This window comes from Myotis nattereri (assembly GCF_964212035.1).
Source record: "Myotis nattereri genome assembly, chromosome: 9".
Taxonomy (NCBI): Eukaryota; Metazoa; Chordata; class Mammalia; order Chiroptera; family Vespertilionidae; genus Myotis; species Myotis nattereri.
This window is the reverse complement of record NC_138084.1, coordinates 2,338,812-2,357,602: the sequence shown is the minus strand read 5'-3', so window position 1 is coordinate 2,357,602 and position 18,791 is coordinate 2,338,812. Positions and strand designations below refer to the sequence as shown.

The 18,791-nt window shown below is 58.4% G+C and overlaps 1 protein-coding gene across 1 annotated transcript; it reads right to left on the bottom strand.

The window, feature by feature from the left end:
- Positions 1 to 9,083: 9,083 nt before the first annotated feature.
- LOC308525355 (pepsin F-like) lies at positions 9,084 to 17,939 on the bottom strand (the record flags this gene model as incomplete). The annotated part of the gene is made up of 9 exons (XM_081100190.1): positions 9,084 to 9,233; positions 10,438 to 10,536; positions 10,625 to 10,769; positions 13,053 to 13,169; positions 15,100 to 15,299; positions 16,206 to 16,324; positions 16,417 to 16,534; positions 17,290 to 17,440; positions 17,887 to 17,939. 9 exons carry the CDS (start codon positions 17,937 to 17,939, stop codon positions 9,084 to 9,086), a joined length of 1,152 nt encoding a protein of 383 aa, XP_080956316.1.
- Between the last annotated feature and the right edge of the window lie 852 nt (positions 17,940 to 18,791).

Below are 18,791 nucleotides of genomic sequence, written 5' to 3'. Positions count from 1 at the left end.
GGTATTGATTCGTTTTTTAAGAGGGGACAGTCCTGGCCAGTGTTTCTCAGTGGTTAGAGCGTCCACCTGAGCACCAAAGGGCCGAGGGTTCGATTCCCGGTCAAGGGCACGTACCTCAGTTGCAGGTTCCACCTCTGGTTCCAGTTGGGGTGCGTACAGGAGGCAACCAATCGATGTGTCTCTCTCATGTCGATGTTTCCCTCCCCCCCCCCCACTCTCTTCCCCCCCGCCCCTCCACTCTCTAGAAAAGCAATGGAAAAAATGTCCTCAGGTGAGGATCTAAAAAAAAAGTAAAAGAGGCAGAGCAGTGTTTGCGATGCTTTCACACACGCCCAGACACATCCACATCCATGTATGTTTCCCATCAGAAACCATGAGGCGTGACCCAAACACGAATAACAACTGTAATTCCAGGTGAGGGGCACGGATGGAAGTGAGGTGCTTCTTGTTTTATGTTCGACTTTGCAGCCGTGTAAATGTGCTACGGGATCAAGCAAATAAACACGGAAACCCCCCACCCACCCCCACCCCCCGAGACCAGGAAGGGCGGATGGACGAGAAAAGAGCCACCGTGTCTGCAGGGGCTTTGCCCAAACCTCAGCCGCGTGGCCGGGCTGAGCCCGCGATTTCACACCGTGGGCGCCTCTCGGACCCGGCAGGCCTCCTTCCGCGGGACCTGGGCCTCCAGGAGAGATCTGAGACGAGGGCGGCCGGCGGTTCTCGGCGGGCAGGGGGTTTGCAGTCTGAAGCATTTCTTTGGGCATTTCCATCCCAGTGGCCTGTGTTCCTAAACTGGGAGCAGACCGTCTGCCGATGACCTGTATTCCTGCGCTGGGAAACAGGGATATTTGAGTGGAGAAATCGCTTCTCTGGATATATAAGCAATTAAGAGATTTTTAAAAAATCACAACCCTCAAAAGAGAGAATACACGAAAACAAATGGGCCTGATTGTATCGGTGCTAGGGTGAGGGACTGCGGCCTGGAAGGGTTACGGAATGTGGGAGGGGCGGGGACTGCGGCCTGGAGAAGGTTACCGATTGTATTAGGGTCAGGAACCGTGACAGAGAAAAATTGCTAGATTGTCTTAGAAAAGCAATGTGTTATGATATGCTCCAGCCAGGTGTGACTCCGTTTACCTCCCCGTTGTGCTTGTGGACTTTCTGTGAACTTCTAAGGAACAGCCAATGAAATGCTTTGTATTTTTTTTTTAAAACACTGTTTTGCTATGAAGGATCATACTGCACCCTTGGTCTCTGCCTCCGAGGCTCCCAGAGGGGGAGATAGGCGCTGTGGTCAGCTGGCCAGCTTAATCCAGGCTCTTAAATTTAAATTCTGAGTCGGTGGTCTATCTCGTTGAGCCAACCCAGAACAGTATCGAGCTGGCGCCATCGCCATGCAGAGCAAAGCATGACCTTGAGGGGCTTTAAAGACTCTATATTCACAGCCAGATATTTTCCGGGCACAAAACAAACAAAAAAACAAAGAAAACAAACAAGAAACCTGAACCTGGCCCGGCAGCCTCAGTGCGGGCGCTGCAGCTCCAGTGCCTCTGAGGCTCGGATCCGTGTGCTGCGGGTGAACGCGGCGAAGTCTCTGTGCGAATGCTGTGACGGCGCAAGGCTTTCGGGGGGAAGAGATGCCGGTATCCAACACAAAGGGACTAAAACCCCGCAATCTTAAACCTGAATTGGAAATATAGGTCTGTGCTCACTACTTTCTAAAAATACCTGTTTCCCAGCTCAGGACTCTGAAAAGGCCGGAAGCGACAAACACCTGGTCACAGGGAGTAGCCTGAGGCCGGGAGTGTGCCCTCCCTCACGTTCCTGCTGGAGGGCGCAGGGGATTCCAGGCCACATGCGCCCGCGGACCCGGGACCAGGTGGTTACGGCGACATGGGCTCGGGCATCAGTGCTCAGCGGCTCCCGCTGGCCAGGAGTAGGCCAGTGTGAGCATCGCCTCTCATCGCTTGGGACAAATGAACCCTAAGAAGCCACGCATTCCCCGTGACACACAGCAGCCAGGAGAGGCAGGGAGGGGCTGGTGGAGGGGCGCATGGAAGAACGCCAGCAGCTACAGGCGGGCGGGGGCGGGGGGCAGTGGCGGTGCTGGGAAAGGCCTGCCCCGCACCCCGCCCCCCCCCAGGGCAGCCCTGGGTCTGGCACAGCCCATCAGCGGGTGCTGAGCCCAGGATGGCAGCCGCAGGGAGGTTCGTGGTGAATGGGGTGCGGGCCTCACCCCGAGCAGCGAGCAGCGGTGCGGTGGCAGCCAGGGAGGCTGTGCCCCTGGAGGGCTGCGGTGGGAATGTCTGGCTCCACCGAGAGGCGGTCCAAGGAGACCGGCCCACCCCAGGCCTGGCCTCACGGCCCGTTTCCGGCACCGCACAGCTCCGCCGCGTCAGCCTCTCTCCGCTCATGGCGCATAAACTGATTGCCACAGCTCGCGGCACCGGAGTAGATATTTGTGCTGATCTGACATAAAAACACAGGCATGATTTTGACTCATTCACAACAATGGCTATTGCGTTGGCTGTTGTTGTTTTGTAATCTGACCCCCTAGGAGAACAGGCCAGTGCTCCTGGAATGGTAATACTTAGTCAGGTTCTGCACTTTTGCCCGGGGGGGGGGGCGGCCGGGGGGGAGGGCGTTGCACATTTCACACGTTCCTGTGGCGCCCGTTGGCAATCGCTGACAGAGATAAAGGCGCAAGGAAGCAATCATTTAAAAGCATCACTGGAGACATTTCTTCAGGACAAATGACACCCACACACACACTTTCAAACAAGGAAATGCCATAAAAAGGGGAGGGGGAGGCTGCTACTTATTATAAATCTTAAGAACCAACAACCAAATGCGACATATGTGTCCATTGTCTAGACCAGCGGGTCTCAACCTGTGGGTCGCGACCCCTTTGCCAGTCGAACGGCCTTTTCACAGGGGTCGCCTCAGACCATCGGAAAACACATCTATAATTTCATATTGTTGTTGTGATTAATCGCGATGCTTTAATTGTGTTCAATGTGTAACAACGAAATTGGGGGTCACTGCAATATGAGGAACTGTATTAAAGGGTCGCGGCGTGAGGAAGGTGGAGAACCGCTGGTCTAGACGCTGATGGGAATAAATAAACTGTTCAAAGGCATTTTTTGAGAGAGTCAGAAAGATTCCAGCCTGGACTAGATCTCAGGTGAGATGGAAGTCGTCAGTTTTGTTTGGGATGAAATAGCAATGGGGTCTATACAGGGTGCCCCCCAAAATGTATACGCGCGTTGACAGCTGGTAGCTCCGTTTCGAAAACGAAATGCACTTTGATAAACGCTGCCGCCTTTATCATTAAAGTGTGTGCATGCGTTTGGGGCGACACCAGTGTGTTTTGTGAAATGATAACCTCTGCCTGATACGATCACAGCAAAAGGGGGGTGTCTAGCGCAGCGGTTCTCCACCTTCTGGCCCTTTAAATACAGCTCCTCATGTGGTGACCCAACCATAACATTATTTCCGTTGCTCCTTCATCACTGTCATGTCGCTACTGTGATGAATCGTCATGTAAATATCTGATATGCAGGATGGTCTTAGGCGACCCCTGGGAAAGGGTCGTTCGACCGCCAAAGGGGTCGCGACCCACGGGCTGAGAACGGCTCTGCGCATTGAACTGAGTCCGCCCTCAAATGCATAAGCTGGAGCCTCAGTCCCAATAGGATGGGATGCGGCGATGGGCCCCTGGAGGTGATTGGGTTGAGGTGAGGTCACGAGGGTGCCTGCCCCTGCCCCCCGCGATGTGAGGCAGTGAGAGACAGCTGGGTGCAGCTGACGCCCAGCAGGGCAGTTCGTGGGGAGTGGGGAGCGGGCCTCCCCCAGCAGCTGTGCAGGGGCAGCCGGCCTCGGGCCCAGGGCAGCCTGGGGGAGAGAAAGAAAGTTGTCGCTTTTGATGCTAAATGATAGAGCACTTGGGATGCTCTTTGTTCTGAAAGTGCTTATGTTTGAAATGATAAGAGGTTTAAACACTGTCATTTTGGAGTTAGTTTCTGTCATTATCGATGCCCCGAGGGGCCCAAGCCAAGTGGACGAGACAGCCTCCAGGGCCAGGCACACCCGCCCATTTCCCGGCTACTCCTGAGCACTGGACCCGCCACCCCGGGGCTGTGTCCGATGTTGGGGAGCCACGTCAGGGTCTGGAGGCGGGAGGAATGAGGAAACTGAGGGAAAACGCTGCCTCCTCTTTGCTGCAGGGGAAGGCCCAGGCCTGGGTGGCAGCCGCCCAGCAGCGAGCCGCGGTCTTGGAGGGGAAGGGAGGGGGGTTCACAGCCTGAGTGACAGAGAAGGGCCGGCTGGGCCCCGGGCCCGGGGTGGGGGCGGGGGGGGGACGGAGAAGGCCTGGGCAGGGATGGAGCTCAGGGCCCCGTGCCACTGCGCCGCTGGCGCCCTGTGCCGGGCATCCCACCCGCTGGGCAGGGAGGTGGTCGGCAGGTCGCTGGAAGCCTTTAGAACAGCGTCTCGTGGCTCTCGCCTTCCTGCAGGCCCGGGACCCGGAGCCCTGGGATTGGCATCCACGCCGTTAGGAGAGGAGACCCCTCAGCCCAGCTTGCGTTTCGTGGTTTTGTTTTTATTTTTAATAAATATTTGTATTGGTTTCAGAGAGGAAGGGGGAGAGGGAGAGGGAGACAGAAACGTCAGTGACGAGAGAGTCATCAATTGGCTGCTTCCTGCCTGCAACCTGGGCATGTGCCCTGAGCAGGAATCGCACTGACCTCCTGGTCCGGAGGCCGACGCCCAACCACTGGGCCACCAGGGCCGGGCCCAGCGCGGGTTTCTATTGAAGAGCCCGCCCCTCCCAGTTGGTGGCCTCCCCTTATGACGACCCTGTCGAGCCCACCGAGTCGCGTGGCCGCTGTCCACCGGGCAGGCCCAGGGCCTCTCGCGCTCATGGGGCAGTTACACGGCACCTGGTCTGCCACCCCCGTCCCGGCCCCCGGGCAGGAGCGCCAGGCGGTCAGAGCCCCGGCCACGGGTGTTGGGTCGTCACTGACACTCAGTGTGGAACAAGCCCAATCTCCTGACCCTGCAGACGGGGAACGGAGGGCTGGGGTGTGTAACTAGCCCACAGCTCACCAGCTGAGTTAGCGGCGCCTGGGACCGGCTGTGGTTCTGGGCTGGGAGAGCTCTGTGCAGGGAGAGGCCGGAGAAGGCTGCCACCTCCAGGCAGCTCTCCAGGCTTCAGGGGCCAGAGCTGAAGCCCTCCCCTCCCTCCTGAGTCCCACCCGCCGTCTCCAGGACCTGTGATCTGACGCTCTATCCACTGATCCACACCGGCTGGCGCCACATTTATCACTTTAAGAGTCAAGAATAGATTCCTTCCTGGTGATGATTTCCCTGATGTTAGAAACTGGGGTGGTCTCCAACTGTTATGAGTACAAATAGATTCCGTGGGAAAATATTTATAGTTAACATAATAATTTATAGCTCACTGTATCTGTCTCTATTTAGATAGATAAATATATCTTGTTTTTCAAAGTGGCATTAGCAGCTGTAAAGGTGGGAGAGGCGATGTGACTACGGTTTCATGTTGCCAAAGAGACATTCAAGTACACGGAGCCAACGGGCAGTGCCACCAGGGTGAGACCACATGGCCTGTGCACGTAATACCCACCTTGGCCACAGGGGCCCGCCTTTCGCCGTCTGTTTTTCCCTTGGAATCCATTTGCTCCAGCAGGCAAACCCAGCAAAGGCATGGTCCTCTCTCAGTTGGAAACGTCTGTCTTTTAAACATATTTTTATTGATTTCAGCGAGGAAGGAAGAAGCATAGAAAGAGCAATGATGAGAGAGAATCACTGGTCGGCTGCCTCCCATACGCCCCCCACTGGTGCCAAGCCCACAACCCAGGCCTGTGCCCTGACCGGGACTCGAACCATGACCTTCATAGGTCGATGCTCAACCCCTGAGCCACCCGGGCTGGGCAGAAACCGCAGTCTTTTGGAGAATAATGCTGAGCCTGTTCCTGATCTTAAAAGCTCTCACTGGAGAAATTAATAACAAAGATGAGAGGAGCAATTGCCCACGTGCTGCCTCCCGGATATGACTATTGTCATATGTACTTGGGTCTTTTTCTGCCCTATGTGTGACGTTAGCAACAATTCATGCTATTGTGGGGCTGGCACCGTCCTGAAGCTTTTCTATAGATGAACGCATTGAATCTTCACCACAGACTGAGAAGGTGGGACAGTTTTTCCTGTCATTCCTTTATATATATAGTATTTGTACAGCCTGATTGACATATATGCGATATCTCATAAATGCCACCGTTTCGGGGATGTAGTTTAGTATGTTTTAGTATATTCACGGATCTGTACAGCCATCCTATGATTTAATTTTAGAACATTTTTGATCCCTCAAAAAGAAATGCCGTACACATCGATAGTCAACCGTCTTTTCCAGCCCGGCCCTTTTCCCCAACTAGAAGAGAAGATTCTTTTATTATTAATGAATGAATGAATGAATTGCTTTTTATTGTAGTAAGAACATTTAGCATGAGATCTGCCCTCGTAACATAATTCTTTTTTATCCTCACTGGAGGATATTTGTTCCATTGAGTTTTAGAGAGAGTGGACGGGAGGGAGGGCGGGAGGGAGGGGGAGAGTCAGAGAAGCATTGATGTGAGAGAAACGTCGGTTGGTTGCCTCCCGCACATGCTGGACCGGGGTCGGCGCTGAACCTGCAGCTCAGGTATATACTCTTTCTTTTAAAAATATTTTTTTTATTTTTTACAGAATGGAAGGGAAAGGGATAGAGAGTTAGAAACATCGATGAGAGAGACACATCGATCAGCTGCTTCCTGCACACCCCCTACTGGGCATGTGCCCACAACCAAGGCACATGCCCTTGACCAGAATCGAACTTGGGACCCTTCACTCCCCAGGCCGACACGCTATCCACTGAGCCAAACCGGCTAGGGCTCAGGTATATACTCTTGACTGGGAATTGAACCTGTGGCCCGTCAGTGTGCAGGCCAACACTCTAACCACTGAACACACTGGCCAGGACGCAACAACATTTTAAGTGCACAATGGGAGTATTATTCACTATAGGCACAAGGTTACGTAACAGACCCCTAAACTTATTCACCTTGCATAACGTGCATTGCTGAAATATGCCTGTTGAATAGCAACTCCACACTCCCCTCTCCCCCTAACCCCTGACAGCCACCATGCTGCACCCGGCTTCTGTGAGTGTGACGATGTCAGAAACCTCAGAGACGTGGGACCATATAGTCCCCATCCCGCGGGGACTGGCTTATTTCACTTCACGTAAGCCCTCAGGTTTCAGCCTGCTGCAAACGGCAGGGTTTCTTCTCGTTGTGACTGAGTAATATCCCACTGCGTGTCGGTACCACGGCTTCTCCATCGTTCATCGGTCGGTGGACGCTTGCTGGCCTCCACATCTCGCTATTGTGACTGACGCTGTGATGGGTACGCGGGGCGGCTATCGCTCCGAGACCCTGATTTCAATTCTTTGGGATGAAAATCCAGAAGTGGGGTTGCTGGGTCTTATAAAAATTCTATTGTTCACTTTCTGAGGAGCCGCCGTATTGTGTCCTACCGTGGCCGCACCACGGGACACTCACAAAACAGGGCACGGGTTCCGGGTCCCACCAGCCCGGGTTGATGTGTGTGTTTTGCCAGTGGCCACCCTCCAAGGCATGAAGGGAGAGCTCATGGTCGTTTTCATTTGCGTTTTCCTGGTGATTAAGGAGGGAGGAGCTGATCTTGTCTCAGAATTACAGAATAGAAAACAGATGTCTGAGATGAGCTGACCTAAGGTCACAGGACTGGTCACAGGCCTGTATTTTTTGAGGCCCTACTGTGTGCCTGGTACGTACACGTCAGAGCTGGGACCTGAACCCGGACCGAGAGCCCCGGGCTGTGCCGGCCTGCCCTGCGCTGCCCTGTCTTCCAGGGGCTTCGCAAACCTGTAACCCCGCTGTTTCGGATTCTGCCCTTTTCTCCTAATGTCATGTTAGATGATCTCTCAGCATCCATTGTTCCCAAACACGACTGTGAGGGGTGGCGGAGGCGGTGGGGCAGCCACAAATTCTTCTATCACCTACAGCAGCGGTCGCCAGCCGGTGGTCCGCGGAGCGCAGCTGGTCCGTGAGATCCGAAAGGTTGGCGACCGCTGGGTCCTACAGCATCTCTCCCTTCTGGGGCCGCCTCTACCCAGCTGCAGCCGGCGGTTCTGGAGGAAACTGTCAATCACCATCCACAGCGCGGGGGCCGGGTGGCCAAGTGGAGCCCATCACAGTGCCCCATGCCCTGGCCACATGATTGGTCCAGGGCTGGACACTTGACGTGAGGTGGACCAATCAGACCCCTCCCTGATGCTCTGCTCATTTCCAAGCCTTAAGGATGTCAAGGGCTGGGGCAGGGGTGGCAGGGCCCTTCACCTGGAGGAGGCTGCCGAGAGAACGCTGGCAGGAGAAGAGCATCAGAGACGACGGAAGGGACAGAGGCCGGGGGTGGGGGGATGGGGAGAGGGAGCTGGTGGGTGTTGATTTCTTGGGCGCAGCCCCCGAGCTCCGCGGACCTGCTGTGGTTCCACATCCTGGGCCCAACATCCTTCCAGGGAGCGTCCTTTCCGACTAAGCCGGCTGGAGGTGGTTCCCGCCCTGGTGGTCCGGACTGGATCCCAGAACCCTGCCTGACTGACGCACTTCCCAGGCCCAGGCAGAGGCACCACTCGTCTTAGCGCCATTGAAATGAGACTGTTTATTAAAAATCAATATGTTTTAAAAAATCAATGTTTTTATGACTTTTTAGAGGGAGAGAGAGAAACATCGATGAGAGTGAGACATCAATGGACTGCTTATTGCATGCCCCCTCCTGGGAACCGAGCCTGCAACCCCCCGGCGCATGTGCCCTGACCAGGAATCAAACCAGTGACCTCTGAGTGCCCGGGAGGAGGCTCAATCCATTGAAAATAGGGCTCGGCAAAGCCCCAGGCACAGCTGTAGCCGGGTCCCCTGGGCGGGGACGCAGGGAGTGTGTGCGAGTCCTGGGGCAGGCCCGGCGGCCTCCTGGAGCAGCGCCCAGGTCTACGCCACTGCAGGGGCCAAGCCGATTCTGTTGTTGGCGCGATCGAAGACGGTGAAATAGAGTCGCAGGAACACATCCCCCAGGACCCAGGGGCGGGAGCTGCCTGAGGTGCTCCTGTCCAAGTTGCTGAAGCAGATGTCGGTCTCCTCCTGGAGGGGAAGGACGTGCAGCCCTCAGCCGTGCCCTCGCCGCCCGCCACCCCGATGGATGCTCCGCTGTTGGCTCTGAAAGATCCCCGCCTGCTCCCCACCATCCCCCTCGTCCTCGAAGACCCAGCCGAGTGCCTGGGCAGCGCTCCCGGGCCCATGCCCCTCCTTGGCACTGCCGGCTGGTGGGGAGCTGCCTGAGCTCCCTGTGTCGTCAGCCTCAGCACACGGGCCTATGAGGAGCTCCGCTCCCGGGTGCCTCCCTGGTTCAGGGCGTAGAGGCTTCCAGTTGCTCTCTCCGTGGCTGCCCCACGCCCTCTCGGCACAGCTGTGGGGTCCGACGCTGCTCGAGCCTCCACTACATGCCAGGCGCTGCCCGGTCACTGCCCGGTCACCTGGCAGCTTTATTCATGTCAGCGTCTAACCGCCCTGCAAAGGGGGAGCTGGGTACCCCATTTCACAGCCAGGGAATTGGGGCCTAGCAGGGGGCATTTGCACCCCAGGACTAGGGTGACCTTATGATTTATCACCCAAATCAGGACACTTCGAGATGGGAAGGGAATACAGCCCATGATTACGGGGGGCCACTGGGGCTGTCCCCAGCCAGCCCTAGGGTCCCTCCTCTTTGCCTGTCTCCGGGGTTACCGCCTACATTCCAGCCCAGCGGTCAGAGCTCAGAGCGCCCTGGTTGACCTGACGCTGCCTGAGGGCGAGGCCATTAGCGCCCCCTCCTGGAGCCGGCACCGGCACTGAGCCGGCACGGGCGGCCGCTCTGCATTTTTCCGTGGCTGATGGATGCCCCAGATACTCTGCTATCAAGAGACTTGTGCTGCCCTGACCAGCTTGGCTCAGTGGGTAGAGCGTCAGCCTGCGGACTGAGGGGTCCCAGGTTCGATTCCGGTCGCGGGCATGCACCTTGGTTGCAGGCACATCCCTGGTAGGGGGTGTGCAGGAGGCAGCTGATCGATGTTTCTCTCTCATTGATGTTTCCAACTCTCTATCCCTCTCCCTTCCTCTCTGTAAAAAATCAATAAAATATATTTTTCTAAAAAAAGAGGCTTGTGCTGTGGGAGGCGCCCTCCCAGCCAGGGCTGCTGGGCAGCACCTGCAATGGCACGGTCTGCCTCCAGGGGGCCTCTCTTAGCCACGGCCACACAGGTCCCTCCAGCCCCAGATCTGAGAACCAGCCCCCAGGGCAGCCCCTCACCCTCCGGATGTAGGCGCTGGCTGGCACTGGGTATGTGACGTTGTTTATGGTGAAGACGATGTCAGGCAGGCTCTGGACGTCATCACAGCTGACGACGTACTGTGTGAGAGAGAGGGAGGGGGTGTTGGCCCTGCGGGTCCTTCTGTGTGTGGGGAGCCCAGGGTGACCCCGGGGCATGACCCCTCACCTCGCCGGTGCTGGTGTTATGGGCGTTGATGTTCTTCAGAATGTTGAGGACAGGGTCGAGTGGGCCAATCAGCAGCGAGGCCCCGGTATCCACGATGGCCTGGCAGCCGCCGGGACAGGCCACGACCGTCCCGTTCATGGAGATGCTGAGGGACAGAGCAGGCACCAGGGTCACCTGTGGCCTCTCCCCCCGCGGCCCTCCCAGCTGCCTGCAGAACAGCCTGCAGCTCCTGCCGTCCTGTCTCCCTGTGTCGGCCACACCGACCTTCCTGGACGGACTTCCTCGCAGGTCTTGAATGCATTGTGCTCTCGGTGCCTCAGGGCCTTGGCACGTGCCATCACCCTTCCTGGACCCACCCCGTCCCCTTTGTCTGGCTGATTCCTCCTGTCCTCCAGGGTCCAGATCAGTTGCTACTTTTCCAGGGAAGTGTCCCCCGAGATGAGATCAGGCCCCTCTCCTCCCCAGACTGGACCGGCAAACTCTCCTGGTGTCCAGCGCGCACGGGCTGGGGACTCCCGATGGCTGCGACACTGTCCCTCACGCGTGTCTGCCCTGCTCGTCGGGAGAGCAAGCTGTGCCCTGCGTGCCCCCTCCAGTGCCCGTGCCCAGCGCACAGCGCATGCTCCACTGTGTTTGCCGAGGGAATGGCAGGGCACGTGAAGGAATGAGGGTCAACTGGAGACACGGACCTGCTGTCCGGCCAGTGATGAAAGCCACACGGTAAAGATGGAGGTTTGCCAGGAGCCGGCCCATCCTTGCTGTTTCAAGGGACCTGGCATATATGGCATACTGTTCTTAATATGTTTGCTCACCTTCTTGGCACTATGTGTTTTAACCAAGGTCACCTCTCTGAGAAAGGTTGTTTCCCCAGGTAGGGATTTTCCCCTGAAGTTAGGGAGGGAATAAAGCCCCTTAACTAAGTGCCAGGCGGGTAATTAATCACTTTAACTACGAACAATCATGCTCAAGCTACATAATCTTTACTCCCTGGAATGGAGATAAGAAACGCCCTAACCTTTGGAATAGAGATTGATAGGATTGGAATCAACTGGTATAAATACAGATGTAACAAGACAACAAGACACAGAACCTAGACACAGAACCCAGACACAGAACCTAGACACAGAACCTAGACACAGAACCTAGAGACAGAAGAACTTCGCTGGAGAGAACATGGCAAAAGATCCTGGACAGAAACTAGAGACAGAACCTAGACACAGAACCTAGAGACAGAACCTAGAGACAGAACCTAGAGACAGAACATGGCTGAAGAACCTAGAGACAGAACCTGGCTACAGAACCTGGATAGAACATGGCAAGAGAACCTGACTAGAACCTGGTGACTGAACCTGGCTGGAGAACCTGGACAGAACCTGGCTGGAGAACCTAGCGAGGGAACATGGCTACAGAACCTGGCTGGAGAACCTGGAGAACCTGGCTGGAGAACCTGGTGACAGAACCTTGGCTGGAGAACCTTGGCTGGAGAACCTGGAGAACCTGGCTGGAGAACCTAGCAAGAGAACATGGACACAGAACCTGGCTGGAGATCCTGACCAGAACTTGGCTAGAGATCCTGGCTAGGCTGCTGATCAACGGAACGCTGTCTCTGTGTCATTCCTTCTTCGCCGACTCCGTCCACACCTTTGGGGACCCCTGGACCTGCTGGGGTTGGACCCCAGCAGAGGTTCCCGGGGAGCAGAAGCTTGGAGAGGAGGCAGGGAGTGTGTTGTTCCCCCCCTGCCTCGCGCCGCCCCCCACCCCCCCAGGCCCCTGGACGGGGGACGCCTGAGCCGGCCCAGGGCGCGGGACGTGGGCTCCAGAGCACTGTTTAGGCCTCCGTGTGACAGAATCATGTGGCCCCCTCAGTGATCGCGCCTGGCCTCAGCCTCCCTGGTCCCCGCTTCCTGATGCTCTCGGTCCCATCCCCTGGCCCTGGGCACCCAGACTGGGTGGGTGGGGGTCCCTTTGTGGGATTTGCTTTCAGGCCCTAGGATGGCACCCACATGTCTCCAGGGCCAGGGAGCGTCTCCCTAGGCGGGGCACCCTCCTGTGTGCCCAGGGCTCCCCTGTTTTCACGCTGGCGCCCTGTGTGCTGGGAACCCCTCAGCCCGGCGACCTGGATGTCCCTATTCAGACGGTGGAATTCTCCTTGACCCCTTCTCGCTGTGGCTGCTCCGACCTGGGGGGTGCGGCCCTCCCTTGCTGCCCCGGCCACACCCTGACGGCTCGGCCTGGGCCTGTCCCCGCTCCTGGTGTCTGAGACACAGGCCCAATCCCGGCTCTCTGGTCAGGACCCTGGTCAGGGCGGTTATGAACCCGTGGTGGGGTGCGTGCCTGTGTCTGTCCGAGTGTGTGCGTGTGCCCTGTGCCTGCAGGTGCGGCTGCCACTGGCGTGGCCCTCAGCGGGGGGTGGGGGGGGCGTGCTTACCTGTCCACAGCGACCTGCCAGAAGCCCTGCTTGCTCACCGGCACCCACTGGAGCTCACCACGGTAATAGGAGTGATCCACGCCGCCGAACATCACCACGCTGCTGTTCCTCTTGCTGCTGGGAGAGAGGGGGGGCGGGGGGAGAGGGGGCTCTTGTGAGGGGAGGACGGTGGGTGGCGCTTCTCCAGCTCAGTGACCGAGGCTGGCACTGGCCAGCGGCCACTTAGCCACACTGCACAGGGCCCCGCGGAGCAGGCACTGCCGTGACGCCCACTGTTCAGAAGGGACCTGGGGCAGGGGCACCGAGCTCGGCCCAAGGTCAGTCCCCTGGCTACTGAGGAGCGCAGCCCAGCTGTGAGCTTGAGATTCTGGCTGGGCTTGGGCCCCCCGCCTCTCTGAGGCCGGCCAGGTCCCCTCCAGCAGCCGAGTGCTTGAGGCACAGCCGGAGGCTGCTGTGCGGAGGGGCCCAGGCCGTGTGCTCAGGCTCCCCCAGGCTGGCTCACAGGCCTGGGACACTCCCGCCCCCCCCACCCCACCCCAAGTCTGAGCTCCTGCTCTCTCTCCAAGGAGGCCGAGCAGCCTCGCCCCTGGCCTCCGTGCCTCCTCTCTGGTCCACCGTTCTCCAGCCAGCGCCTGGGGGAGCTTTCAGAAACAGAGATGGGATCATGTCTTCTCCCTGCCTAGGCCCCTACAGAGGCCTCCACTCCCACCTAAAACCAAACCCCTGGGGCGACCTTGCCCCTGCCTGCCCCTCAGACTCCATGCCTCCCTCCCTCCCTCCCTCCCTCCCTCCCAGCGCTCCAGCCACACTGCCCCTTGCCGGTCCTCTGTTGAGCCTGGGCCTCTTCCCCTCGCCCCTCGCCCGGCCTCAGTTCAGAGAGGTCCTTGCACTGCCCCTCTGAAACCTAGCTCTCATCTCTGTCGTCCTATCAAAGTGTTTCCCCGCTTTCCCGGAACCAATCACTGCCTGGCATGTTATCTTTTCCTTTTGTTTATTTACTTGGTTCTTGTCTGCCTTTTCTCCCTCTCACCTGTCTCCATCAGGTGTACAGAGCAGTACCCAGCACGTAGTAAGTGCTCAGTGAATATGTGTTAAATGGCTCACCTCCTTGATTTGGTACAAGCACCCCAGAGGCTCAGCTCATGCTGCAGAGCCTGGAGCTCAGGCCCCCGCAGAGCCCACAGCCGCACCTGCACTCTGCATCCTACACACGGTCTGCCCGCCGGGTCCCCCTCCAGCCTGTGCTGCTCCCTCCACCCCCTCCAGACCCGCAGCCAGCCAGGGAGCTGGGCGTTTCCACTGCCGGCCCGGTGACTGGAGACCTGCTGATGGCCGGACCACCCGGCGGAGGGTACAGCACCGTGGCCGGGCTCGAGTCCTGCCACTGCCAGTGTTTGGCTGGGCCATTTTGTGCACAGCTCCTCTCTCAGCCTCAGTTTCCCCATCCATCAGAGGAGGGACTAGAAATACAGGGGTCGGCAAACTTTAGACAATGCGAGATTATGCCCTAGCTGGTTTGGCTCAGTGAATAGAGCATCGGCCTGCGGACGGAAGGGTCCTGGATTTGATCCCTGGCCCTGGTTGTGGCGCACATAAGAGGCAATCAATTGATGTGTCTCTCTCGCATCGATGTTTCTCTCTCTGTGTCTTTCCTCCTCCCTTCCACTCTCGCTAAAAATCAATGGGAAAAAAGTCCCCGGGTGAGGATTAACAACATAAAAAAAAAAAATCCTAGATTGTCAACATGTTAGGTTTCGCTGGCTACGCGATCTCTATCGCAAGTGCTCATGCTACCATTGTAGCACAGAAGCAGCTGCAGACAGGATGTGACTGAAGGAGCAGGGCTGTGTTCCAATAAAACTTTATTTATAAAAGCAGGTGGCGGGCCACAGGTGGCCGAGGGCCACTAGTTGCTGACCCCTCGACTAGGCTGCCCTATCAGGAAAGAGGGGAGGGCTGGTCGTCTACCATTTCTCAGGCGACGGAAGGCTTCTGGGCAAAGGGCCTGCCCAGCCAGGCTGACCTGCTCAGGTGGGAGGAGGCTGACCTGCTCAGGTAGAAGGCGAAGAGGTTCTCAGGCAGGAGGCCTTGCTTCCACAGGCTGTCGAAGACCGGGGTGGTGTCATTGAGGGCGAGGGTGGGGTAGGCCAGGCCCAGGATGCCGTCGAAGGCGGCGAACTCCAAGGCAATGCCGGACTCCGTCGTGCTCAGGCCGAATGCCTGGGATTTGCAGACAAGGTTCCTGATCTGGGGGAGAGAAGGTGGCCTCATGGGAAGGTTTGGAAGCGGAGCTGGGGCTGGGCTGGGGGGAGGTGGGTGGGGCGATGCCACCAGCACCCCAGGGATCAGCTGAGGTGTGGCTGCGCCTGGAGGTGCCCGAGCAGCACCCACTGTGCTTTGCCGAGGAGTCCCCCCGACACCCGCCCTCCTGCTAGCACCACCCCAGGTGGTGAAACACCCTCATCCCTCTGTACGGCTGGGGCGCCGGGGGCAGAGTGGGCCAGGCGGTTCCCCTGCAGGCCCCATGAGCAGAGAGCGGGGTCGTCTTGTGTTTGGTGTTTCCGGGACCTGGTGGCAGAAACCGAGTGAATTCCCTGCAATTCACTGTGGATTCTGCACCCCAGGTGTACACAGGGCCACCGAGTTCTTGTGAAAAGACTGCGTGGAGCCCAGGCCGCTTTGCTCAGTGACTAGAGCGTCGGCCTGTGGACTGAAGGGTCCCGGGTTCAATTCCGGTCAAGGGCACATGCCCGGGTTGTGGGCTCGATCCATGGGGGGTGTGCAGGAGGCAGTCGATCCATCATGCTCTCTCCTCATTGATGTTTCTACCTCTCTCTCCCTCTCCCTTCCTCTCTGAAATTAATAAAAATATATATTTTTAAAAAATAAATAAAAATGGGTTTGCCCTCAACTCTCCCTGCTCCCAGCAAAATCAGCCTTCAGCTCACCACCGGGCAAGAGCTGCAAATGCCCGCCTCCCGTGCCATGACCCGCTCGCTTGGTTGGCCACTCGGGGTGCTCTCAGCCGGGCACTGTCTCCCCGAGGCAGACGGCCAGCCGCTGGGGGACTTGAGGAGACGGGTGCATCTGGCTGACCCTGCATGTGGCCCCGTAAGCAGTGGGCAGAGGCTGCCAGGCCCCTCTCCCCCTCACCCGCACGTCGTCGTAGCCGAGCAGCCCGGTCATGCTGCCGGACCCGTACTGCAGCCGGATGGGCCGGTCCGCGTCCTGGAAGGTGGACGACCGTAGAGGTTTGAAGGTTTTGTGTGTCACTGCAGACGGAGTGCAGGGGTCAGTCAGCTGTCAGGGCCTGGGGCAGGGGTGGGGGCGGGGGCGGGAGCCGCAACAGGGCCCAGGCGCTCACCACAGGCGGGACTGGAGCAGAAGATGGAGGGCACCCACAAGTCCGCTGAGCCCGTGTCAAAGACGACCTTGAACTTCTGAGGGGGCGTTCCAATGCTGATGGTGCCAACGTAGTACATCTGACGGCGGGGGCAGGGGCTTAGGCCAGGCCTTGTGCACGGGTCACGCCTGGTCCTCAGGTGCCGGCCTTGACCAGGGCGTCCCGGGTCTGCTGGAATCGCTTTCCCACCACCCCACCTCCATGGCCGCGGCTCAGGTGGCGCCTTCATTGGAAAAGTTCCCCACTTTCCCCTGCAGCTCTGTAAATCCACAGCCTTCACAGCCCGCTGGAGTGCTCCCTCCTCCAGGAAGCCCTCCTAGGTCACCCGGCCCCTGCTCCCAACTCAGCGCCGGCTGTGTCACTATCACACAGGCAGCCCTTTAACTGGCGTTTATCCTCTTGCAGAACAGGCCAGACGCCCTGTGACCCACAGATGTAACCACACTGTTGGTGTTAATAGCCTCCCACGCTGGAGGGGCTCAGGCACTCTGCTGGGGTCATTCTCGGAGCTGTAGAGGCTGAGCGCCCTCAGCCTGGGGCGTCCAACTGGAGTCCCCGTTAAGGCAGCGGTTTTGTTCAGAAGGAGCAGAATCTGTCCAACCAGCACCTGGTTCTCGGGTGCCCAGCGCCGGATCCTGGGCACCGAGATGGAGTCTGCCTGCCGCCTGGTCATTGCTGGGCCAGTCACCACAGACCAAGAGCTGAGGGTGCGAGTGCCTTCTCCCCTTTGCTGCCTGCGGGAGCCCCACCCCCCCACCTCCTGGCTGCCACCCCGGGTGGACCCCAGAGCTCGGCCAGCACTAGGGAAGGCTGTGCCTGCGCCCCCACACTCACGTCCAGGTAGTTCCTCAAGGGCTGGACGGTGACGCGCGGCTGGCGCCGGAGCTTGTTGGCCCGGCTGTGGGCGTACTGCCGGAGGTGATCTCTCAGCAGGTCCCTCTCCCGCAGGCTCTCCCGCATGGACTTGATCTTCGTCAGAGGGACGCTTCCAGAGGGAAAAGACAAGAAGTAAGACAGCAGCTCCCCACCCGCCATTCCACGTGGCCGCCACGCCAGGCCAGTGTGGCTCAGTGGATAGAGCGTCCGCCTGCGGACCGAAGGGTCCCGAGTTCGATTCCATTCAAGGGCACGGACCTCGGTTGCAGGCTCCTCCCCGGCCCAGTTCCTGGTGGGGGCTCGTGCAGGAGGCAGCCCATCGATGTCTTTCTCTCACATCGATGTTTCTCCCTGTCTTTCCCTCTCTCTTTCCCTCTCCCTAAAAATCGATGGAAAAATATCCTTGTGTGAGGATTTATAAAAATTAAAATGAAAACTAATTGGAGATGCGGACCTGACGACAGGGAATGATTGCATTCCCTTCTCCACCCCCCGGGCGGTGGAAGGATCAGGGGACAGTGAGAGCGAGGCCGGGACAGGTGTCCCCATACTCACGTCACCAGGCACTCGGACAGGGCCACCAGGCTGAGGAACCCGATCCACCTCATCGCGCGTTCTCCCCGCGTCACGTCCTCCGGAAGGCTCGGTGTGGAGGGTGCGGCGAGGGGCCAGCACTGCCCATATATACGCTCTGACCTGCGCCCGATCCCCTGGGAGGGCTGCTGATGGTCCCGATAAAAAACTAACCTCCCGATAAGATCTTTATTCCCATCAGCTTCCGGATTGGGGGGAGAGGGGAAAGGACTTAGAAAAATTCGGAATACAGAGATCTCTATCGTCATCTCCTCCTTGGGGCATGGCTGGGGGACCAGCCCAAAGCACGTGACCTCAGCGAGTGCGGGGAGATGCGTGCTGGCCTGGAGGGAAAGCTCGCTCATCATGTCATAAAGTAAGTGCTGGCGACCACGCTTGGCATCCTTGGTCTCATGTCCTCCTCGTAGCCACCCTGTGAGCTGTGCATCGGGGAGGAGCATGCTGGGAGGAATGGGGGTCCCCCGGCAGAGGGAAGACGGCGGGGAGCCCATTGGCGTAGGAGTGGCTTTAGGTGATGGGGCAGACGGTACGAATGGAGGGGTGCTTGAGATCCAGTCTCCTCCAGAAACCTGTGCTCAAGCAGCATCCTGCTCGTGCGACCCTGATGCTCAGGAAGTGGTGCCCACGCGCAGGAGGGACTCATCCACCAGCAGCACCGAGGACCCACAGGCGGGGCGGGCAGGGTGCTGCCATTCAGGAGGCACAGGTGGTCCCAGCCTCCAGGCAGCGTGCAGGCCAGGCCGGGCCCCTGAGCTCAAGGCCCAGAGAACAGGGGACGGAGCGGAGCGCTGGGCGGCTGCGTGGGCTCGGGCAGCACATCCCCGTCCCCAAGGGCAGCCCCCGCTCGGCTCGGACGGCGTAGGATG